Source organism: Sorex araneus, chromosome 3, assembly GCF_027595985.1.
Source record: "Sorex araneus isolate mSorAra2 chromosome 3, mSorAra2.pri, whole genome shotgun sequence".
Lineage (NCBI taxonomy): Eukaryota > Metazoa > Chordata > Mammalia > Eulipotyphla > Soricidae > Sorex > Sorex araneus.
This window is the reverse complement of record NC_073304.1, coordinates 111055738-111080825: the sequence shown is the minus strand read 5'-3', so window position 1 is coordinate 111080825 and position 25088 is coordinate 111055738. Positions and strand designations below refer to the sequence as shown.

Below are 25088 nucleotides of genomic sequence, written 5' to 3'. Positions count from 1 at the left end.
ACCACCACCACGATTTTATTCTTAAATAAATGTTCAGTCTAAGGCAGGTTAGCGGATGTGGGCGTGGGAAAGCACAGGCCGAGGCACCCCTGGGATCGATGGGGTTTGCAGGGGAGGGGGGCCGAGGAAGGAAAGCAGGCGAGGGGTGGAGGGAGGCCAACCAAGCCCCCAGAGTCCACTCTATGGCCAGGTCTCGGCCTGGGTGTGCCAGGAAGCCGTGCGTGGCCTGCCGGGTGGCCGCCCTTCCCAACATCGGCAGCAGAGGGAGCCGCCGCCCAGCCCCCTCGCCCTGGCCAGGACCCCACAGCCCACTGCCCGCTGCCGAGCCCTCTCCTGGGGGCAGCAGACACGGGTGCCTCGGGGCGGGGGCAGAGGTCTTCATGCTCCTTCACGCGTCTCAGTGCTGGCGCTCCGACTCTGACTTCCCCAGGAACTCTCTGGAACACAGGGCAGGAACCTGCGGGTTGGACTCTGGAGCCCAGAGCGAAACCTCCCCACTGCCAGGACTGCAGAAACCCTGACTCTGGCCGCAGGGTGCTGCTGGCACTACCCGATCCATCCCACGCCCAGGGACACGGCCAGCCGTCAGGGGCCACGGGGGCTCCACCCTCCCTGCCCAGCATCCAGGGGCCAGGGGGTGGTGGGCGTGCCCTGCCCATGGCCACGGGACCCTTCTGGAGCATTCAGGTGTGGGCAAGCCCAATTTCTCCAGCAAACCTGTCCTGCCTCACGGTGGGACCCGGCTCCAGGCCCGAGGTGGCGCCCATGGACTGGACAGCACCACGCCCCAGCCGCGCCTGTGCCCCAGATGCAGCCGGAACAAGTTGGTTTGGGGAGCCAGCACCTGGGCGAGTCCCAGTGGGGGTGATGGGACTGCAGTCGCTGGGCACGGCCCAGCACGGGGACATCAGTCCCTGGGTCGGTCGGTGGAGGGCCAAGAGGGCGGGTGCGAGGGGCCTGCAGCAGCCCGCTAGGCCAGGTGGTTCCTGGGAAAGTGGCCTCACCTCAGTATCCGAGGGAGCTCGGGGCTCTTGTAGATGTACTTGTGCCTGTAGCCAAGGTCTGAGTGAAAAGGAATGAACTGAACCTTGAAGTCCCGGAAGCTTCTAGAGGGTGCAGCAATGTTGTAGAGCTGGGAAGAAGGGAGTGGGGCGTGAGCCCTAGTATCAGCTGGGCTCTGGACACGCGCACGCACGTACGCACGGGCACACAGAGCGGTGGCCTCAGGCTGCCCAGCGTCACTCAGTGCCCAAGGGAGGGGTTGCGGGCGTGGCCTGGGCCTGGCTGTGCTCTCAGAGCAGACCCCCAGCGGCTCACTCCTGGTGGCAGGGGCAGCATCACTCCAGGGCCAGCCTCTGGGGTCAGCCCAGCCCCACAGCCACGGGCCACTCTCCTGCCGTAGGCCGGGGGCCTCTCCAGGGGGCGGTCAGGCCCAGCCCCCATCCAGGACCCGCCGGTGGAAAGCTGCTGTTGCTGCCTGGGTCTCTGCACCCGCACCGACACGCACCTTTCTGCCCAGCTGGAAGGGCACCACGGGGTCGTCCTCCGCGTGCAGGATGAGCAGGGAGCAGGAGATGTGCTTCACGCTGCGGGGGAAAGTGCTCAGAGCAGCCCTGCCCGCCCGCTGCAGGGCCCTTCCCCGCTGCCCGCGTCAGGGAAGGCGCATTCCTCTGCCCTCGAGGTTACACCCGTTCTAGGGGACAGGCAATCCCCAAACAGGCATCAACCCATTCACCCAGTCTTGTTCCCACATATTTTCTAGATGTTGAAAAGTATCTTTTTTTTTTTTTAAAGAAAAGAATTTTTTTTTTTAAAGAAAAGAAAAACCACGAAAGTTTTCTGAGTAAGCACTGCCCCCCTCCCATTTTTCTGCCCCTGAGACATGTTCTTTAAAGGACAGAAACAGCGTTTTCCAGTCGAATGATGATCTTGGTGAGTCAACACACTCCACACTGCATGCCAGAGACCTACGGGTGCCCCGTGGGGGTCAGCGCATGCAGGGCCGCCAGCTCCAAGGGGGCACCAGCCTCTGGCGTGCCCCCCTCCCCACCGTGAAGCCTTCCGCAGACTGGGACAGAGGCCCTGGCAGCACTGAGCGTCCTGCCGAGCCCCTCTTGGGGCTGCCGGGGGCAGAGGTGGGGCTCTCTGAGCCCAGCCAAGGGCAGCCTGGCTCGTCCGCAAGCCCGTCCTGGGGTGCAGGCACAGGCGCTCGCCTCGTCACCCCATTCTGTTCCCAGACACTCAGACTGCCTGTCTCAGGGCTCCCAGGGACCAGCTCCTCGGCTTCTTCGGACCCCCCTCCACTGCCAGCTTGTTTTCAGAAGAAACTTTGTTGACATAAATTCTAATGTTTATAAGCAAGCAGATTTTTTTTGTAAAACCTGCTACAGGTTATTAGGGGAGGAGATCCCCATTCCAAACAAAAACAAAGAATCCCTAACTAGTACGTAAAACATGGTTTATCTACAGGAAATATTTTCACTGTGAACTTTACAACATCTTTCTGTCAGCAAAATAACCCCCGCAACAGCACAGAGCTGAGGCGAGTCTTTTTACCTTTTTTGGGGGGCGGGGTAGTTCAGGGGGCCACATCAGGCAGTGCTGGAATCCCTGTGCGGGGCAGCAGCCCGCGCTCCAGCTCACTGGGCGATTTCTCCCTCCCACACAGCAGCTCCTGCTGTGGCCTCACCGCCTGCACGAGTCCTGCCTTCACCTGAGAATTCTCAGCGAATCTAGCCTTAGGGATGGAAAAGGACTTTCCATCTCGCAGTGTCTTTCCTGATGCTTCCTCAGGGGCCGCACTCGGTTCCCCTTTGTTCTGCCTGGAAAGACCTGAGTATGCAGGTTCCATCCTGCTTGGTAAAAGACCCGCGGAGGCTTCCCCTGGGCTTCCCCTGGGCTTCTGGGGTTCTGGCGGCTGAGATCCTCTCCCGGTGTACTCACTTTTCATCGTTTGCAAATTTGATACCACTGCTCGTAATCGGGTCAAGGAAGAACCAGTCAAACCCAGGGAAGTAGCGGTAGATCTGCAAGCAACACGGAAAGGGGGCAGGGCGAGGAGGGTGAGAGGGACACCCTCGCCCCAGACCCTGGGGCATTGAGAATGGGGGCCAACCCCCCAGACTACAAGGGCCGGCTCATCCTGCAGCAGCCAGCCGGGTGCCACCTCAACACACTGGGAGAGTGGTCCCCAGAGCCACCCCACACCTGGGGAAGCAGCGGACAGCAGGCTGGGCTGAGGCTCGGCCCCATGGCCAGGCCTCTGGGGGTCCCAGGGTTCTCACTGGGCAGCTCTGTCCCCCAGTCACTGCCCAGAACCAAACAGGACTCCTTTGAAAGAAACCTGCTGTTTACTGTTTCAAAACAAGTCTCAGCTCACTGCCCTACAATCGTGCTCTCTCCCTTTCCGAGGGGACTCATCAGCAGTGCTGAGGGCTGGCCTGGGTCTGCCCCCTGGGGTCCTGGACACACCGGGTGTGAGCTCTGCCTCTCTGCCACATCCCCAGCCCATCATAAAGCTCATGTTTTCAGGGTTCCCGCAGTACAGAAATGAGCCACAAGCTCTGCACTTGCCACTGAGAACGGATGGCTCTTGGCTTCCTCGCGGATATTGGTGAACGGCGACTCCAATATGAGGGCGTCGGGAGGCGTCTCTGGGGAGACAGAGACAAGCAGGGAATTAGGTAGGTGGGGAACGCCAAGGAAGCACGCTCCCCCTGCCATGAGGAGGGTCTGTGGGGGGCCCCACACGGAGGAGCTGCCTCCTGGCCCTCCCCAAGCTCAGCAGGGGGAAGCGTGTCCCGGGGAGCCTCCCCGGTCTCAGACGACACCCGACGTTGTGAGTGTGCTGCTCGCTTGGCCACCCACCACCTGCCCCCCAGACCATCTCACGAGCCCCGCGGCCCTACCTCGCTCACACAGGCGCCGCACCAGATTCGTCGCTACTCTGGGAAGACAAAAGCAAGTTCAGTTACATGATGACACCTTTGTTTCCCGGGAGACTGTGCGAACAGGCGGAGTGACCAGAGAAGGCAAGCAGGGGGACCTATAGAGGGGACGCGGGGTTTGAGGGCAAACATGGCCTTGGCCCTGGACCTGGGGAGTGGGGCACTCCTGTCCCCTTGCGGGCTGCAGGGACCCAAGCTGAGGCGCCTGCGGCCGGCTTCCCCATGGCAGTGCCAGCAGCCCGACAGGGTCTGCTCCTGACGGCCAGGCCAGGAGGGCGCTCGCCTCTGCTGCAGACTCGGGCTGCCGAGGGCCCCACCCAAGCAAGCGCCCGGGTGAGGAGTGAGTCGCGGGAGGGCCATAAGCCCCATGCCTGAGGAGCACGGGAAAGGGGAGACTCCAGGAGACGGGGGCTGGGGCCCTGGTGGCTGCCCTCGGAAACACTAGGCCACACTCAGCACACGTGATCCGGCATCCACAGGGCGGGCGTGGCACATTCTGTCCCTGCAGGTGTGGGACAGGAGAGATGTGAGCCCCATAGGGCCAGGCGTAGGCAGGAGCTTACCCGGTGCCTAAGGAGTGGCCCCAGATGTACACAGGGTTGTCGCCACTTCTGGCCTTGATCCAGTCGAACACGTGCAGCGCATCGTAGGTCATGGCCGGCTCTGACGGCGTCCCCACCGAGTCACCCCAGCCTGGCCGGGGCAGTGCAGGAGGAGAAGGTCAGGCCCAGTTTGCGGGCCCCAGCCGGACGCCCCACCTTCCCAGCACCCAGCGCAACCGTGCAGAGTGGCGAGGTCAACCCCAGCCCAGCTGTAGCCCAGCTAAGGGCCAGGGAGTCAGAAGGTCTGGGAAATGGGGAGCTGGAAGGGGCACAGTGCTGACCAGAAAGGCCAGGGATTGTTAGGGGCAGGAGAGCCTTCTCTCTGCACCCCTCCCCGCCAATTCTGTCCTTGCCAGGCTCCTCCCCAGTCTCCAGGAACGGTCCCGGAGACAGTGGCCATTCCCAGCCGCTCGGCAGTGGGTCAGCATCAGTGGCCTGGAAATGCCAGAGGCTACAGACCCCGAGGCCACAACCTAAGCAGAAACTGCAGACAGTGGCCCAGGGCCACTTCCTGGATGGCTGCGGCACCCCAAGAGGGAAGGACCGGACGGAGAGGCCCAGGGGCCCGGAGAGACAGAGGTGAGGGACAGGATGCTTGGGCCTGCGAGGCCCAGAGGTGCAGAGACTCGACGAGAACGCAAAGAGAAAGAGCAACGTGGGATTTCACTTCTTGTCAGAAACACAGACGGTGGGTCTGAGGGCAAGACACCGCAGCACCACAAGGAGGCTGGCGTGTCAGCCTCACGGCCGAGTGCCCAGCGAGGAGTGGGTCTCTGTTGGCACAAAGTAGCAGTCTTCTCATCAAGGTGGGTGTCAGCAAACATCAGCTGTGGGATCTGGACTGGTTGGGGGCAAGTCCTCTGCTCCATTCAAGAGAAACAGAGTCCTCAGGAGTATGGTGCCGCCAGCAGGCCAGCCTGTACCTGTGGGGCGAGTGCATCAGCAGCCTGATGGTGCCTTCAGGCTTCCTGACACCCCAAAATTGCCGCTGTGCCTTTGGCCAGACCCAATAACTTGGGGTCAAGTTTATCAAGAAATTAAATGGCCAAAAGTTAGGTATGTGGGAGCCACGGCCATAAACCACCTCTGGCTCAGATATCAGAGACCCATAAATAAACCTTGAAAGAGATCAATCCCGGACCCGTGCATGGCTGAAGAGACTGGGGTAAATCGGAGGGGGGTGGGTTGGCCTGTGCCTGCCCAAGCAGAGCCCCCAGCAGCCGCTAGCTTCCACAATCCAAAATCACTGCCATCTCCCCAGCCTGCCTCCACCGTCTCAGGACGGACCTCAGCAAGATATAATCTGCTGAAAATTCAGGTATGCAGGTTTTATGACTGAAATCTCCAGGCTTTCTCGGGGTCGGGATGGGCTACTTCCTCCCCCCTCCCTGTGCTTCCGGAAGCCTCGGCAGTCATATCCACACCCCAGAGCTGCCACTCCAGCCTCACCTTCCCGATAAAAATACTGAATGCCTGGAGCAAACACCATGACCTCTTAGCACCTGCACTGCAAACCACAATGCACAAGAGGAAAAGGAGAGAGAGCAAGAAGGAAAGTGCCTAGAGGGAGGCTGGGGGTGGAGGTGGGTTTTGGGGGATGGTGGTAGGGAAATGGGACATTGGTGGTGGGAAATGTACACTGGTGGAGGGATGGGTGCTGGATCATTGTATGGCTGACACCCAATTATGAACAGCTTTGTAATGGTCTATCTCATGGATATTCAAATTAAAAAATGTTTTAGGGGATGGAGTGATAGCACAGAGGGTAGGGCATTTGCCTTGCATGCGACTGACCCGGGTTCGATTCCCAGCATCCCATATGGTCCCCTGAGCATGGCCAGGGGTAATTCCTGAGTGCAGAGCCAGGAGTGACCCCTGAGCATTGCTGGGTGTGACCCAAAAAGCAAAAAAAAAAAAAAATTAAATTAAATTAAAAAAAAAGTTCATGCCCAATTCAATCAGCGTAATCAACGGCTGAATAAATAGCAGTACTCCTACAGAGAGAGAGAGACAGAGAGAGAGAGGCAGAGGGACAGAGAGAGAGAGAGAGAGAGAGAGACAGAGACGGAGAGAAACGAAGTCCTGCAGGGCAAGAGGAATCAATTTTCTGAACGGAGGACGAGAAGACTCTGCTCTCCCTGCCTTCCCGGCAGTCAGTCAGCTCTGCCAACCCAATGTGGGTCGTGCCCCGCGGGGAAAGTGGCTTCGAAGGAGAGACTTTCTGCCTGAGATGCTGGCAGCCAGGAGGCTGGTCCAGTGCTTGCACCCCCCCGGGCCACCCCTCTCAGGCCCCCACAGCCTGCCCCGACACGCGCCTCACCTCTGTAGTCAAAGGTGACCACGTGGAAGCCCAGGGCGCTCAGCACCTGTGGAGAGAAGACACGCGGGGCCCACCCCACAGCCTCGTCTCAGTGGGCGCCCCCCACGAACCCAGCTGCCAACTGCCACCTCGGGAACGTGGCAGACGGCCTCCCCGTGCCCCAGGGTCCCTCTGCCTCTCACTCCACCGCCAGAGACCCAGGAGAGGCTCCTGGGATGGGGTCACTGCAAGGGCCCTGGTGCAGACCAGCATGCCTCAGACTCTGGGGGGAGGGCTGGGCCACACCTGCGGGGGCCTGGCCGCCAGTCCTGCCTCCGTGCTCGGGTGTGAGTCCTGGTGGTACCCGGGATGGACCTGGCTGGGCAGCAGGAAAGGCAAGGGCCCTCCCCACTGTGGGGTCTCTCCAGCCCCCAGCGTCCTCAGGGTTTTCAGCTGCTGGAACCGTCTGGACCTCTCCTCACAGCACCTGCTGCAGCCTCAGGCGCACACCGGGACAGCCCCCAGAGTCCCTCCTGAGGGTCCGTCTCCGGGTTGGGGTGTTTGCAGTGCCACGCGCCCCGGGAGCGAGTCGCCTCGGGGAGCAGAAGCGGCAGCCGAGTTGTCTCTGACTGCGGCAGGCACAGCCCTCGGCCCACGGTGGCACAGGCCCGGCGGGAACCATGAGGAGCAGAGGCGGGCGCTAGGGTCTGCCAGAATCGGCGCAACCCTGGCCCGGGTTGGCCAGCGGAGAGGACCAGAGACAGCTGCACTGGCTGCACCTGGCTGCCAGGTCCCTGCAGCTCCTGACCGTCCATCTCCACACGCACACGCAACAGGGAAAAGCAATGCCGCGTGCCCCGGCCTGGCCCAGCACTCGGGAGGCCTCGGCAGAAACCCCCTCAAGGGAGCTCAGCCCCTGCGAGGGGCAGTCAGGGGCAGCTCTGTGGCCCCGCAGCCTCACCCACCTTGTACAGTTCCACCCTGTGGTCGCCGCCTCTGGGGAAGGAAAAGGAGCACAGTCAGAGAATTGGCTGAGCCACCGGCCCAGGACGTGGCCAGAGTCCACGCAGGGTGAGGTACCCGCAGAGAGAAGCCTCTCCTCCGGGGGCAGCCCCGGGGCCCCGCATCCGCCCCACACCACACGGCTCGGGCCAGCCAGGGCCTGCTCTTGGGGCCCCTTCCAGAGCATTGCCGCGTGCCCAGCTGTCACTAGGAGATGCCTCAAGTCCAGCCATCCTACACCCAGCTCCCTCGGACCATAGCCAGGCCGGACAGCTGCGCGGGCACAGGCTGGGGGTCACAATCTGCACAGCCCACCTCGCTCCTCCTGCCACTCTCTCCCTGGCAGTGCCCTTTCCATTCTGCCAACTGCTGCCAGCTCAGATTCTGCTGCCCCAGCCCGCCTGGGCGGCATGCTCTCACCTCCCCGTGCGGTGTGCGGGTGTTTCCTTCGGGGGAGCTACGAGACACTTTCTGGGTGAGGCACTCCCTGCAGTGCAGGGCGGGGAGGCCTGGAGACCACAGAGTGCCTGGGTGCAGGGCTGGGGGTCATGCCCTGCCTCGAGCTGTCTCCCAGGATGGCAGCAAGCTTGTGATGGGTGTGAAGCCTCTTCACAGGTGTGTGATTCGGCTGAGTCGCTGGGGAGTGAGGCTGGATGGGCTCCCGGGCACCTGCATGCGGCCCCGTGCCTAGGCTCTGTCTGGCCAGTGCCGGGGAGCCACCACTGAGGTCAGTGTGAGACATGCTGACCCTGGCCAGGCTCCCCAGCAGTGTCTCTCTCTTAGAACAAGCATTTTAGTCACTGAGGATGAGTGTCTCATGCTTGTGCATGTGTGTGGGCGTGCACATGCATGTGCATTGTATGCAGTCTTGTTTGAAAGCTGTAAAATACACAAACAAAACCACAAAGCAGAGGCTCGCAGGACCAGAAGGAAAAGTTGCAAAGTATACTTTGAGACTGAGTTTACGGCACTCTTACATCTCCCCGAGTCCCCTACCCTGAGAGGAGAGGTACTCAGAGTGTGTACCTCTGAGCTGGGGGCCTCTGTCCGGGCAGTTAGAAGGGGTGGGGGAGCGGCAACTGTCTCATCATGGGACTGCACAGACTAACTGATGCTGATTCACAGTGAACCACAGGCTTCTTCATGGAAAAGGCTCAAAGAGCCATTTGTAGCCATTTGTTCTTTGAGACGCAGAAGAGAAAGTCACTGTGCTCGGGCCCAGACGGAGCCAACTGTGGGGCTTGCGCGGGGCTCACGGGCAGCCCGACTGCCTGCCCAGCTCTCTGCTGGCCCTGCCATCAAGCGTCCGTGTTCCCTTGGGACACCCTGACTGCCCCACGGCCAGCATGCTCTCTCGCACCCAGCACGCTGGTCGCAGGAAGGCTGGCCTCACGGCTGTGTGGGGACACGGGGCATGGTCCCAAGAGACAGGGTGACCCTGACAAGGGCCTGACCCCTGCATCAGAAGGCTGCCAGCGGGGGCAGAGCGCACACAGCCACCTCCAGGCTGGCCTCCGTTCACACCCCCCTCCCCGCCCCATCCAGCTCCTGGGTCACTGTCCCTTCCCGACACTTTCAACAAGAAAGTGTTGATCCTCCCGTGAGCCCAGGCTGGGGGGAACAGGAGACACTTTCCCGGGGCCTGCTGAGGACCCACACTGCCACAGGCCCCTCCTCAAGGGACCAAGGGAGCCACGTCTCCAAATCAGTCTCTCAGCTGGGGCCTGGGTTCTCCACGGCAGCACAAGGCGGAACAGGAGGGGACTAGGGAGCCACAGGAAGCAACCCTGACCCAAACCCAGAGCGACAGCCTGGCCTCCTGCACCAGCCCCCTGCAGGGCGGGCTCTGCACACGGCCTGCCGCCACCCTGCCGCTGCCCACCCTCCTCACCTGGTCCCCGCGTTGCCGTGCAGGTAGAGGATGATGGCGTGGCTGGAGGCCAGGGCGTCCTCGTACCACAGCTGGCTCTTGCCCTGGGCGCTCTTCCACCAGGCGGCGGGGACAGTGTGCCTGGGACAGAGCAGAGGGGCATAAGCGCGCTCCAAGGCCAGTGCTCATCCCGCAGGGCGGCTCTAGGAGGGTCCCGACGCTGAGCCGGACACGGCTGGTTCCCCACGTCCCCTCCCGTGGGCCCGCAACCTACTCTCCCCAGAGCAGAGCGGCCAGCCAACTCCGCACATCCACCCCGGCCAGCCTGGGGACAGACCTGGCTTCCCTGGCCAGCGCCCCCTGGGAGAGGACCGGGCAGGGCACACATCCCGCACGACAGCAGCGGCGATTTAACAAGGGTTTTCTGTAAGTGGGTTCACCTTCATTAACAAGTTTTGAAAAGTAATAAACAGCCAATTTTTCTTTTGTTTTGTGGGGCCACAAGTGGCAGTGCTCAGGGAGCACTCCCAGCTCTACGTGGGAGGATAAATGTAACACTGGCCACGTGCAAGGCAAGCGCCTAAGCCCTCCGCCAGCTCTCTGGCTCCAGTCCCTGATGTTCTGGCTCTTAAGTGCCACATTTCATCTCTAATGTCTCTCTGATCGCCCAGAGATCACTTTCTGGCTATAGGACTCTCTGTCTCCTGCCATCACAAGCCCTCGGGACACGGTGGTGGAGGACTCCAGCGGCTGTGGGGAGGGGCGGGCAAAGGAAACACTGAGTGGAGCTTTTCACTTCCCACTGGGAAGAAGTTAAGAGTCAGACAATCCCAAGGTGCGAGTTCCCGGTCCTGGCACAGAGGCACAGGAGGCGCCCAATAAGGGGTAGGGACCCGTTCCTGGATTCTCCCCTCCCTCAGTGATGGAACCAATGCCAAGCACAAACCCCAGTTTCCTCCTGCTGTGGCTGGGGAAGGGGTCAGCGGCCAGCCTGGGCCCATGCACTGGCCATGACAGCTGGGGCCCGGGGATGCAGGCAGCACCTGTGGGCACAGTGTGACTGCCAATGACTCGAGACGCTCCTTCACTGTTACCGAATACAACTGTCCAGGCACTTCTGGGAGAGCCTGCAGTCTCAGTGCCAGGCCGTGCACCCGCCCTCGGTAGGAGTGCCCGCACAGGAGAGACCCTGCTGGAGCCAGACGAGAGCCAAGACGGACCACCAAGCAACATTCGGGAAAAAGCACCAAGTTTCTGGCTGAAGATGTTAAAAACGTATCGCCTGCATGTCTGGGTTGGTGATGGCAAGAATGAATCCAACTGGACACCAGCGAAAGCCTACCCAGCTCAACACCTGAAGGCCGAGCACTGGCCTCACGCTATCATCTCACCCAGCTCCGTCACTAGGAATTCCTTTCCCCAGCAATCTGCTCTGGAAAGAGACTTGGCGTTTCACCAAGAGACTCACCCACACACGGCCCCCCACATGCGGCAGGTCCCCAGACAGTGGAGACTGTGACTATTGCGAGAGAAATCCATTAGATAAAGAGACAGTGGTTTAGATTTGCGTCTTCAAAAAGAGAAAAAAAAATGCCATGGGGCTGGAGCAATAGCACAGCAGGTAGGGCATTTGCCTTGCATGGGGCCGACCCGGGTTCAATTCCCAGCATCCATATGGTCCCCTGAGCACTGCCAGGGGTAATTCCTGAGTGCAGAGCCAGGGCTAACCCCTGTGCATCGCCGGGTGTGACCCAAAAAGAAAAAAAAAAAGGCACAGAAATTTGTATAAAATTTTGTATGATTGTTCTACACACTCTTGTGCCAGGAAATAAAGAAAAAAAAAAGCATTAAAACATATTCCAGAGACTGGAGCGATAGCACCGTGGGTAGGCATTTGCCTTGCACTCGGCCAACCTGGGTTTGATCCCTAGCATCCCGTATGGTCCCCCAAGCACCGCCAGGAGTAATTCCTGAGTGCAGAACCAGGAGTAACCCTGTGCATTGCCCGAGGTGACCCAAAAAACAAACAAACAAAAAAACATATTCCAAGGAAACAGAGGGAAGTCATGAGGCAAAAGAGCAACCTATGTTTAAAGCTAAAAAATGGAAGCTAGGAATATGGCAAACACCACTATTACTGGTTGCTAAAAAGTGCTATCTAGACATTATTATTTTTATTTTTATTATTATTTTGCACTGCTAGGAATTTAACTAAGAGCTTCATGCACATATAAGTCACCTGCTCTGTACTGAGCTACACCCCTGGTCCCCAACATCACATGTTGGGAAAGATTCAATGTGCATCTGTTCTTGAAATTCTGGGGGCAGCGGTGTTTGAAAGAAATAAGGCTCTCCGTAAAACAAAACAAAAGCAGAACCAATCTGGCTCACAAATGCTTAGTTGCCGGAAAACCTCCAAATGAATTTGGCACCTTCTCCTCCTAGTGCATTAAGATCGAATTTAGCTGAGATCTGACCTCTGGCAGCTGAGTGAGTGAAGACAAAAATAGACATGCAAAGGCTAGAGACGCTCCAGTCAAGGACAGTCCAGGCCCTCGGCCACATGGCCACAGACACTCACCACACGCCGATGGTCACGTCGTCTTCTGGCTGGAGGTAGTAATTACAGGTGTGATTCAGACCCTGATCCTGTGGATTTTTCAAGTCGATGAAATAGGGAACCCGCACTGTGGGGACAGAGAGACGGGGGTTGGTGGCGAGGGACGCTTACGCAGGGATGCAGCCCGAGTGATGTTGTCGAGCTGCGGCTGCTGGGCTGCCTGGCTTCATCCTGGGGGAGGCCTGGGGACCTTACAGCACCCTGGTGACTAAACCCCGGCTGGCCCTCTGCAAGGCCCCCTTCCAGCTGCCACTGGATTGTCACTCCAGCCAGGGAGTGCCAGGTTCTCGATGCGTCAGGCCTAAGCATGCTGGGGCAGGCCACGGTGTGCCCACATGGCGAAGAGACCCTGACAGTCCCACCTGAGGGTCCTGCCAGCACTAGCAGTCCAGGGAGGAGGCAAGGCAGGGAGGAAGTCTCCCAGGAAACAACATCCACTCCTGGTGGTTTAGAGAGAAGTACAAGTGAGCCCTGAAGGTGCCTGCTAGATGCAGAGGGTCCTCCCAACAACACCCGTCCCCCCACCCCCCCGCATGCCCCACCTGCACCTCCAGAAGGATCCCTGAACACTGAGTTAGGAGCAGCTCTTAAGCACCACCAGGTGTAGCCCCAAAATCAAAAAACCAAAATAATTTTTTTTTTCCTTAAAAAAGGAGAGACAGACATTACAGGCTGTTAACATGGGTTCCGAGTGTGTGAGGGTACTTATTTCTCCCCTGTAAAAGTACAGGGTATGTACTTTTACTGCTTATGGTGGACAAAACTTTAAAATATATTTAATTATAAAATGAAATGCTGGGAAAAGACCCCAAAGTCTTCAGAGAAATTCACGCACTGACAGGACGGCTATTCCCGGGGGGCAGGGACAAGGGACAGACCGTGTTGCAGGCTAGCCAGTGGCCCCGGGGAACCAGGCCTGCTTCCAGCTCTCTGCCAGGGAGCGCAGCATCTGCATGCTCAGAGCAAGATAACCTAATGGTTTCCCACACTGGTTCCCTGCCCTAGCAACCCCGCCCGGGGCCCCTGCACCAGCTGCCCACCCGCAAACACACAGGCCACATGCCCACGTCCTGGGATGTCACTGGGGTCTGCAAGCTCTGACTGCAGAGTCGACGATCCAGTTCAGGGGCCCCGGAACACACACATGTCCCCAAAGCCAGGCCATTTGGGGAGAGTTCCGCTTCCTCCTGCTGCCTTGCCCATCACTTCCCCAGGAAACTGCCACAGACCTGGCTGTGGGGACTCTGACAGCCCAGGCACGGCCCGAGGCTGGGGCCCTGGCCTCTGAGCACCTGTGGATAGGACCCCTGCAAACACACTTCAGGAGCAAACCGTCCATCGAGGGAGGGAGCATCTGACTTTTGCAGTCAATGCCCTTCTCTCTCCCTCCCCTTCTTGAGAGAGTGAGCCGGCGAGGGTTCCCCAGTCTTGCAGCAAAGGAGACAGGAGGGAAGAGATGGGAAATGGCTCTACTCTGAGACTGGCCCAGGATGTCCTTCCCCAAAAAACTGACCCCCCGCATGTCAAATACACACCCTTACTTGGAATTTGCTGAGGTAACCCAGGGTGGATGACACAAGGTGGCGTCTGACCCAAAGGGGCTGGGGCCCTGATCAGCAACGGGGCGTGTCAATCCCTTTCACTCTGAGCCCCACTCTACAGAATCATTTTTCGCTGCTGCAGAGACCAGGAGTGTGTGGGGGCAGCAGCTGTCTGGTGGCACGACGGACTCAATGCAGCCGAGACACTGGGACCGAACTCCTGGCCTGTGCTTGCGAGGCGAGGGCTCAGACCCAAGGACACGCCTCTGCTCCGGACACAAGGGACAGGAAGACAACGTGAAGGCACTGGGAGGACAACTGTGCGGTGGGAGAGCAGCCAACTCTGGCTGGCATGGCGCAGAGGCCTGCTGAGGGTCCCACGCCCGGGCCTTGCGCTCACAGCCCACAGGACGGGGGGCACTTGCTGTCCCACCCTCCCAGTGAGAGCTGGCTGCCTCGGCCACCCTGGGAACAAACAGGGTCAGGCTGCTGGCCTGTCTGGCTCTGGTGGGGCCTCTGGCCAGAGGCTGTTTCTGAGGCAGACGCTGCCACTGGGACCTTGAACCTGCGGCCATTCCTTGGTGTGGAAGCTCAGGGTGCAACTTCTTGTGCTAGGTCCCCTCTGACAAGGGCGAGGCAAAATGACGTCCTCGAGACATCCCTGCTGAATAGGGGCCGGAGGAGAACCCAGCGGGGAGGGCACTTGCCTTGCACGCTGCCAACCCAGGTTTGATCCCTGCATCCCATATGGTCCCTAAAGCACCACCAGGAGTAATTCCTGAGTGCAGAGCTAGGAGTAACCCCCGAGCATCGCTGAGTGTGACCCAAAAAGCAACAAAACAAAACAAAACAACAACAAAAACCCAGCAGTTAGTCTAGAAAATTTGCAAGGCCAAGAACGCAGAGATGAGAGCCAGAGTCTCCTGGAGGCCAGCCTCCCAGTACGAAGCACATGTGTCTGTCTCAGAAACAATGTGAGGAAGAGGGCAGGAACAGGCCCCGTCCGCACAGCGAGTGGCAGTCCTTGCCCTGCCCATCAGTGCTCTGGGTCAGACGCCCCCGAGGACCCAACTGGCCACTAGTGGGCTAAGTGACCCCAAAATGCCAGGGCACAGAACCAGCACAGGGGCCCCACTCTCCCCAGCAGCGCTGTTCCTGAGGACCCCATGGCCAGCTGCAGCACTTGAGCCCGTCGGACCCCCTGACTGCAAGCCTGGACAGTGGTCAGGGCAAACCCTGGGTAAGCCTGAAGCTCAGAGCACAGAGGCCAAGAACACAGCCAGATGAGCAACCCCGGCGGGCACCAAACCCGTGTGTCAGAAAGCTCCTGGCACAGGGAGGAAACGCCAACAGCTGCCTTCTCTTAAGTGCCCTGATTCCTTTTCTTTTTTTTTTTTTTCTTTTTGGGTCACACCCAGCGATGCACAGGGGTTACTCCTGGCTCTACATTCAGGAATTACTCCTGGTGGTGCTTGGGGACCATATGGGATGCTGGGAATCGAACCTGGGTTGGCTGCGTGCAAGGCAAACACCCTCCCCACTTTACTATTGCTCCAGCCCCTTGTTTTCTTAAAAAAAAAAAAAAAAAAAAGAACTCTTTTGAAAATTGAGTGTCAGTGAATTACAAAGTCATGCATGTTCTGACACCAATCCCGTAGGCCCATTTCCCTCCACTGCTGACCCCAGCGCTAGTCCCGGTCCAGAGTGACCACTTTCCTCTGTCACTGTGGTCCCATCCCTGACCTATGTGACCCTCCCATTCTTCATCTTATCCCCGATTAGTCCATTCAGTTCTTTGGGATCTATTCACTCTTGACTGAAGTGCTATCTGCGCACAGTACCCTGGTTGGGTCGGGTCAGTCTAACCTCGAAAGCTGCTGCTGACTCTCACAGGGTTCCTCTCCGTGTGACTCTTCTCTCGCTCGGTGTAAGATTCTGCTCTATCTTTTACTTCTGGCATTTTAAATGAATGTGTCCCAGTGGTTGGATTTTTTAAATTTGAACTCTGAGTCTCCTGGTCCCTTTTTTTTTTTCCAGTTTTTTGAGCCACACCAGAGGTGCTAAGGGCTTACTCCTGGCTCTGTGCTCAGGAATCACTCCTGGTGGGTTCAGGGGACCATTCAATCCCTTCATGCCAGGGATTGAATCCAGATGGGCCACATGCAAGGCAACGCTGCAACTGCTTTATCAATCACTCCATTCCCTGGGTCTTCAGGCTTGTGGCTCTTACCACATTTCTCTCTTTACCCATAGTCAGAGAAACAGAAGCCCCTTAATGTAGGAGCTCCGCTGCGGTTCCATTCCGAAAGCCCAAGTGCCACTTAGTGTGCTGTATCTTACACCTATCTTAAGGTATCCAAATAAAAAATATATTTTATATCTACCTACAAAGTATAATCATTGAACTTACCGTTTCTGTTCCTCTTCCTACCATTCCTCTTTTGAATAGAAACATCCTTTGTGTCAGTGGTTCCAAGTTGCTACAAGTGAGTCTATTACAGACCAAATGACTGAAACTTGTATGCCAGAAGCCCTGGGACCAGGAGCACTCATGGCTCATACACACAGGGTTGGAGCCGTATCAGAGCGTCACCCATGCTGCACCTGACATGGCCCAGGCACAGCCACCCAGCATCCCAGGCCCTCCTGCACGCTCCCTCTGCCACAGCCGCTGTTCCTCCTCGCTGCTCCCACAGCCCCGGCCTGCAGCCTGAGCATTTGGCTCCCCAGGGCGTGAGGGTCAAGCTCACTCGCAGCAAATCAACATGCCACAGAGCACATCTCACCCAGCTCGGCGCACCTGTGCGTGCCGGCCCCCACGTCCTGTCCCAGTGTCTTACCCGCACCCTGGCCCCTTCCTTTCTCTAGCTTCTCGGTGGTGGTTGTTTTTTGTTTCGGGGGCCACATCTTGCAATGCTTAGGGGTGACTCTTGGCTCTGTACTCAGGGATTACTCTTCGCAGTGCTTAGGGGACAACATGGGTGCTGGCAGTAGACCCAGGCCAGCCCTGCCCACTGGACACGCGCTGCGGTCCTGCCACTCCAGGCAGAGAGCACGGTCCCCTGCTGGGCACCCAGGCCTTGTCTTTCAGTGCGGCACATCTGCCTCTGTGTCCTCCGCTTTGTCCCAGAGTGGAAAACAATGGTGTGAAAAAACAATCAAGAATAACCTGATCAGGGGCTGGAGCGATAGTACAGCAGGTAGGGTGTTTGCCTTGCACGCGGCCGACCCGGATTCGATTCCCAGCATCCCATGTGGTCCCCTGAGCACCGCCAGGGGTGGTTCCTGAGTGCAGAGCCAGGAGTGACCCCTGTGCATTGCTGGGGGTGACCCAAAAAGCAAAAAAAAAAAAAAAACCTGATCAGTTTATTTAAGGAGACTACAAGCCCCAAGCCCCAAAGCCAGCATGTCAGTCCTCAGAGGCCAACACTGACCACCTTCCAAGGGAAAACAGTTTGAAGTTTTTTCAGGAAAAGTGGCTGAGGGGCTAAGGCGATGTGGAGCATCTGGTTCGCCATCAGGCCTGAGCTCAGGCCCTAGCACAGGAGCACCCCCAGACGACCAGAGACTATTATGCTGAGGGGGTGACATGCTTCAACTCAGCCCAGAGCTAGGCTGGCCTTGGGACGCTCCCCTACAGAGAAGGCCTGGCCGCTTTCCCCTAGGGGCAGGTGGAGTTGCCCTGGCAGTGCTCAGCCTGTGGGACAGGCCTGTGACCCGGGAACTGGTGGTGGTGGTGGCAGGGGCGTGAGGTGTGGTGTCTGCCAGGCTCTGCCACACGCACCGGAGCCCCAGCCCGGCTGCTGCTTTGCAGCGGCGGGTCACTTCCTCAGGGACCGTCTTCTGCAGGACAGCTGGCACCTTGCAACACTCTCCATGCCGGTAGTGTTTTCAGTGTCCTCAGACACGAAAGACCCGCAGCCACGCTGTGGTCACCTGCACTGACAAGGGCCAGCCCTGGAGAGTGGCATCGTCCTTACACATGCCCTGAGCTGGGATGCGGTAGTTCTGGGTAGCAGAATGGCTCCGTTTTTTGATCTGAGGATATCAATAAATAAAACACTGCAAATATGAACACTTAACTAAAATCAAAGGGAAAAAAATGAGTACAAAGCACTTACCAAAATTCAAGAAAATCAATTTGGCCTGTATCCCAGGACATAGTTTAATGAGAAATGGAATGGCAACGTACAATCCCAAAACACAGAGAAGGGTCTTCCTCAGCCGGAACCACACGCCCTTTCGCCTGTGAGGAAAACAGGGGACAGGTCAGAGGGCGGAGGCGCAGCTTGCTCCGGCCGGCCGTCCCCAGAGCCCCGAGCAGCTGTCCCCAGCACAGCCCTCCGCAGTAAGAAGAGAGCCTGCTTGGGTAAAAACAATTAGGTGGGCTTCTCCTTGGAGCTGAGGCCCCTGCATCGGGGCAGGGGGGCCGCCAGGTTTTTCCAGAAGTCGACGAAACAGTCCTGGCGATGCCCAGCTTTGCCTAGACATATTCTCCCAACACGCCCCATCGCACACAGCTGCCTGCGCTGCTGTCCTGTCCTGCAGGCCACCGGGCTCGGGGCGGTTCAGGCATTCACGTCCGGGATCCTGCAGGGAGCAGTGGCCCTCACACAGCCACCGCCTGCCCCTCAGGGCCCTGCCTTTTCTCCTTTTTGTCTTTTGGTCACACCTGGCAAAGCTTAAGGCTGACTCCCGGCTCCGTGCTCAGGAATGACTCCTGCTGGACTCAGGGGATCCCATGGGACGTTGGGGACCTAAGTCCTGCACGGCAAGAGCCCGACCCACTGAACTATGGCTCCAGCCCCCTCAGTGTCCTTTTCACGTCCCCCAGCCGCCCAGGATCTCCTCACTCTGCTCCCAACCCCCTTTCCGGAGAGCCTCAGTAGTCTCAGCCAGAGAAACATGTCTACAACTAAAACATAAAGGGCCTGAAGAGCTTCCGTTTAGATGGTTTGTACTTATTATCTGTGACAGAAGCTAAAAAGAAGGTATATGACTACCTGTTCATCTAATAATAAAAAGAACAGCCTACTACATACATGATTAACGTTCATCAAAAAATTTATTTGGGGGCTGGAGTGACAGTACAGGAGTAGGGTGTGTGTCTTGCGTGTCGCCCGGCCGGGTCCATCCCTGGCAGCACCTGTGATTGCCCCCAGCCCCACCAGGAGTGACTCCTGAGCACAGAGCCGGGAGGTTCCTGAGCACAGAGCCAGGCAGCAGTGCACAGCTCCTCCCAAGAAAAAGACAAAGACATAATATTTACTTATTATTTATTGCTTTTTGGGTCACACCCAGCAATGCTCAGGGATTACTCCTGGCTCTGCACTCAGGACTTGCTTCTGGCAGTGCTCGGGGACCATATGGGATGCTGGGAATCGAACCCGAGTCAGCCGTGTGAAAGGCAAATGTCTGACCACTCCAAATGTACTGCTGCTCCAGCCCCCGAAGAAATATTTCCAACAAAACACTTTAGTAAGAAGAGTGGTATTAACATCTTTGCAAATTTCCTTGAACTAGAGAGCTTAAAAAACAACCAGCAGATTCAAGAATCTGCTACATTTGATATGTTGTGATAATACACATTAAATAACATCTGAAAAACTCTATAGAACTCATAAGAGAGAGTACAATAACACACAAAACCAAAAAACACGAAGTGTGTTAGTACTTTTAAGGAAGCTATTTCCACTTGTGAATCCAGACCCTCTGAAAGCCATCGGGAGGCCCACGAGGGGCACACTGGGCAATCACGGCTTTCTCAGAGGGAGACCTGATCTTGGCATGTGCAATAATACAAAGACTTCCCAGAGCAAGACGGCCCTGAGGCCACACTGACAGGGCACTATGATGTGGCTCATCAGGAGAGCCCTGGGAGGACACGCGTGGGGCCTGGGTTCACGCCCTGGTGCCCCACATCACTGGCATACAGGAAGAGCAGCCCTCAGTCCAGTGGCACAGCAAGAAGACTGTGAGATACCTGCACAGGGTGACCAGGGAGGGGGGACACTGGGTAGAAATGTCCAGGTATGAATCCAGAAAGTAACGGATGTGGCGGAACAGTTTTAAGGGGTTTATCAGATCAGTGCTTTCAAGATGAAAGATGGGGGCTCTTGTACTTAAAGGTGCCAGCCCTGAGGTCAGGTGATCTGATCCAAAATCTCTAGACCAGAGATTTTTTTTTTTAATTTTATTTATTTTTAATTAGAGAATCACCGTGAGGGTACAGTTACAGATTTATACACTTTTGTGCTTATACTTCCCTCATACAAAGTTCGGGAACCCATCCCTTCACCAGTGCCCATTCTCCACCACCCGTAAACCCAGCGTCCCTCCCACCCTCCCCAATCCCATCTCCCCCCCACCCCACCCTGCCACTGTGGCAAGGCATTCCCTTCTGTTCTCTCTCTCTAATTAGCTGTTGTGGTTTGCAATAAACGTGTTGAGTGGCCGCTGTGCTCAGTATCTAGCCCTCATTCAGCCCGCAACTCCCTTCCCCCATATGGCCTTCGACTACAATGTAGTTGGTGATCGCTTCTCTGAGTTGACCTTTCCCCGGAACGTGAGGCCAGCCTCGAAGCCATGGAGTCAACCTCCTGGTACTTATTTCTACAGTTCTTGGGTGATAGTCTCCCACTCTGTTATTCTATATACCATAGATGAGTGCAATCTTTCTATGTCTGTCTCTCTCTTCCTGACTCATTTCACTCAGCATGAAACTTTTCATGCCCATCCACTTAACTACAAAATTCTTGACCTCCTTTTTTCTAACAGCTGCATAGTATTCCATTGTATAGATGTACCAAAGTTTCCTCAACCAGTCATCCGTTCTGGGGCATTCGGGTTTTTTCCAGATTCTGGCTATTGTAAACAGTGCTGCGATAAACATACATGTGCAGATGTTGTTTCGATTGTACTTTTTTGCCTCTCTGGGATATATTCCCAGCAGTGGTATTGCTGGGTCAAATGGGAATTCAATATCTAATTTTTTGAGAGTCGTCCAAATTGTTTTCCAGAAGGGCTGAACCAGTCGGCATTCCCACCAGCAGTGAAGAAGGGTCCCTTTCTCCCCACATCCTCTCCAACAGCGGTTGCTTTTGTTCTTTTGGATGTGTGCTAGTCTCTGTGGTGTGAGGTGGTATCTCATGGTTGTTTTGATCTGCATCTCTCTGATGATTAGTGATGCAGAGCACTTTTTCATGTGCCTTTTGGCCATTCGTATTTCTTCCTTGGTAAAGTTTCTGTTCATTTCTTCGCCCCATTTTTTGATGGGGTTGGATGTTTTCTTCTTGTAGAGTTCAACCAGTGCTTTATATACCATTGATATCAACCCCTTATCTGATGGGTATTGTGTAAATATCCTTTCCCATTCTGTGGATAGTCTTTGGATTCTAGACCAGAGATTTTTTGACTGAAGCTCTGCAATCAAAGACAGATTTCTCTCTCTGAGCTGCAGGACGGGGGGCAGCCAGGAAGAACACACAATGAAGCACACAAGTCGACAGGCGTCCCCAGCTACAGGCTCACAGTCTAGCTTATCACAGTCTGTTTATTCCTGTTCTGTAAGAGAGCAGTGTCTGGGAACCATGAGTGGTCTCCAAAAGTGAAGGGTTAAGCATAAATTAAAGAAGTTCCAAGAGCCTCAGAAAGACACAGGATTATATTCTGAAAAAAAATCAAGAGCCCGTCAAGGAGAAAAGGGGCTGAAGCATCGCTCAGTAGGCTGAAAGGATGCTTTCATGCAGAAGGCCTGAGCACTGCCAGGAACACCCCCTGAGCAAATCCCCAAGCACCACCAGAGATACCCCCCCACAACCATCCATACAAGAGCAACAACAGGAAAAAGAAAATAGTAGGATGGCCAACCGTAGTGCCCAAGACGGCATTTTTAAAGAAGAGACAGAAAAGAGCTGACGTCACACAACACAGCAAATGCAGATGCCAAGCCCAGGCGGCTCTTGCGGCAGCTCCGGCGGCCACTCCCGGCCCAGCACGCTCTGCCTCACACCCTGCAGTACCACAGAAACCTTGGCTGCACTGGCAACTGCCATGGAAGCTTGCAGTCTCGGCTCTGTGAGCGAAGGAAACATACGCCTCCATAAAGACTGTTCCAGAATGCGCAGGAAGCACTCTTCATAGGGAAATCAGAGGCATAAAAGTCCCCAGTGGTGAGTGCACAGTCCACCTGCTCTGGGCCACTGCTTGGCAACGCAGACGGGCCGCTGAGACACGCAATTCTCCATGCAGCTGCCGAGCGGAAGCTGAGCCCAGCTTACTTTAAAGGAATTTCTATTCATTAGAAAAATTATGATTTTCTTTCCTGAGCTGCCTCTGGGTGATTATTTCTTATAAAAAGCTGCAGATCGCAGTTTTTTATCTTTTTTACATTTTGAAAGTTTATGTATGATGAAAAAAAAAATCTATTCCTTATGCCAAGAAGAAAGGAGGCTAAAACAATGACTGGGAAAAGAAAATGATTTTCTTCATATTTTAGGTAACTACTGCCAATTCTTCTTGGGGTCATTTTGTTAATATTTTCAGAAATCACCTTAGTGACAGTCTTCATTCATTTCTGATCCTGCTGCTATTGACAGAAAATACCTCAGCTGTTCGATATAAGTGTTGCTTCTTGTAATTTTTCCCACATTTCATATGCCCATATTCAAAGGCACATTTTTTTTTGTCACAGACTGTAAAATGACTAAAAGTGCTTTTCTGTGGAGATTACACATACTATTGATTCTATAAACAGATTACCAGAACCATCTGCCAAAGGAATTGGAGAATAAATTTAGTAAATGGATTCACATACAGCCTGATAATCACATCCTTGGGCATTTATTTTTTAAAAAGAAAACTTATTTTCACACAGTAATTTGAACACGAATATTTATATCCCCTTGGTTTGTAACAGCACCAAGCTGGAAGCAGCCCAGATGTCTTTCAACGGGTTAAGCGGGTTAAACAAACTGAAGCACAATCAAACCATGGATTACCACTCAGCTATACGGAGGAACAAACTAGTAATTTTGCAACTTGGGAATGAAAGTGATGGGGAAAAGGCAATTCACCCTAAAAGATTCTACACTGCATGAGCTCATAAGTACAACATGAAACAACCAAACTAGAGATAGAGATTAGCGTTCTGGTTGTCCTGGTTCAGGGATGGGACCAAGATGGGCATTGCTAGAAAGGGGAGGGAGAAGTGATCCCCCAGAAGTGGTACAGATAGGGTCCTGGATGAGAATGACAGTGGTCCCAAGAAACTGCACAGGATGTGGAGCCGGAACGATACTATAGCGGGGATGATGCGATAGTCCATCTGGTCCTGAGTCCACCAGGACTGCTCCCTGAGTGCAGAGCCAGGAGCTCGCCTGAGGGCTGCTGGTGTGGCCCCTAAAATAAATGCCCCCAAACTACACATGGTGAAGCTTACAGAAACATACACACAGACACACACACACTGAGTGCATCTGAAGTAGTGAAATCTGCAGACCCCTGGCCTTGAGCACCCTCTGTTCCCTAGGCTGACTCCGGACTCTGGTTACGCCAGACGCCAGCACTGCAGGAGCGTGGGGAGGAGCCCTGCATTTCCCAGCATGTCTGTGCGTCCTCCGGGGAATCGACAACCATTTCAAAACAGGTTACCAACAAACAAAAACAAGTAAATGCAAAGTATGCTTCCCAGAAGAAACCAAGATGCAAGGCGCCGAGCAGCCTGGCCCAGGCCATGCCAGGCTGAGCAGCCCTGCCCGCTGCCCCCCGCACCCGGGGCTTCTGGATCTCTACCCTAACTCCCACCTCCTCTCCCGTGGCCCTCTAACCGGAGGCAAGAGTCTGGAATTGCACCCTGAAATGACAGATTTTTGTTACTGTTGACATTTCTGGATAGGTAATTTTAAAACACTAAAAAAGAAAAAAGGGGAAAAAAAAGACAATGTGTACAATGTACACCTTCCTGCTACCTCAATACGGGGGAGGGGATCCCAAAACAATCCTTAATTCAATCAAATTATATAATTTGGTTATTTACCAAGTCAGTGCAGTTAAATAAGAATGTAAGATGGGGTTGGAGAGAGAGCCAGGACGGGGTGAAGGCACCGCACCGCATGTGCTGAGTGCAGTCTGATGCTCCCCGCACCTCCTGTCCCCTAACCCAACTAGGAGTGCTCCCGAAGTGCAGTGAGATGTGGCCCACGGCCAAAAGGAAACAGACTCTAAGATGAGGCTGAGAGGAAGCTGAACTCAGTATCTGAGGAGAACTAAAGGGGTGGAGAAGGTGCCCCGGAAGGCCACAGGGTCCAGTGAAGAAGGCCAGCTCTCGCAGCAGAGGAGGGAAGGGCTGACAGCACACGCCAAAAGAATGAATCTCAACACAAAACTCAACCCAAAATGAGGCATAGAGATAAGTGTGAAATATGAAGTTATGCAAATGCTAGATGGCAGGAGGAAGCCTAGACGGCTATCGGCAGGGAAGGACGATCTTAGGTCTATACTGAAGAAAGCACAGCGTCCACTGAAAGGTCCAGTGGAGGACAATGCTAGTGAGAGGGTAAGCCAGACTGGGAGGAAACACTGGCAAAGGACACATCTGAAAAAGGTATCTTATCTGAAACAAAATGCACAAGGAATTCTTAAAACACACCCACAAGAAAAATACCAACTAATTACAAAATGAGGTCAGGCCGCACAACATCTAACAAGGTAAGGTCAGTAAGCATATGCGGAAATGTCCCACATAACATGTCACTAGGAAAATAAAAATTTAAACAATAGTGAGGTACTATTTGTACTTCTATCAATGAAAAATGGTTTGGCTATTTTTTTTTTTTTTTTGCTTTTTTGGGTCACACCCAGCGATGCACAGGGGTCACTCCTGGCTCATGCACTCAGGAATTACTCCTGGCGGTGCTCGGGGGACCATATGGGATGCTGGGATTCGAACCCGGGTCGGCCGCGTGCAAGGCAAACGCCCTACCCGCTGTGCTATCACTCCAGCCCCCTGGTTTGGCTATTTTTGAGGACAGTTTGGTGATTTCCTATAAAACTGGATATACTCTGACCATGCAATCCACCAAGTAAGCCCCAGGGATCTACCCAGGTGAATGGGAAACACAAGCCCACCTACAAGCATGAACACAAATATTTAAAACAGCCTTTTCCATAAATGCTCAGACTTGAAAACAATAAAGGAGTCCTTCAGT

At 55.4% G+C, this 25088-nt stretch overlaps 1 protein-coding gene across 1 annotated transcript in view; it reads right to left on the bottom strand.

The window, feature by feature from the left end:
• The window catches only part of ABHD12 (abhydrolase domain containing 12, lysophospholipase), a 65811-nt gene continuing 40723 nt past the window's right edge, over window positions 1-25088 (bottom strand). The window contains exons 2-13 of the mRNA XM_055129827.1: window positions 18003-18127; window positions 12302-12407; window positions 9742-9861; window positions 7814-7844; window positions 6870-6915; window positions 4511-4640; window positions 3909-3946; window positions 3574-3653; window positions 2944-3026; window positions 1508-1586; window positions 1005-1132; window positions 1-437 (exon numbers count right to left, since the gene is read on the bottom strand). Of these exons, the coding sequence (XP_054985802.1) occupies window positions 398-437; window positions 1005-1132; window positions 1508-1586; window positions 2944-3026; window positions 3574-3653; window positions 3909-3946; window positions 4511-4640; window positions 6870-6915; window positions 7814-7844; window positions 9742-9861; window positions 12302-12407; window positions 18003-18127 (1006 nt within the window). The 3' untranslated portion in view covers window positions 1-397. The remainder of the gene's footprint in view (window positions 438-1004; window positions 1133-1507; window positions 1587-2943; window positions 3027-3573; window positions 3654-3908; window positions 3947-4510; window positions 4641-6869; window positions 6916-7813; window positions 7845-9741; window positions 9862-12301; window positions 12408-18002; window positions 18128-25088) is intronic.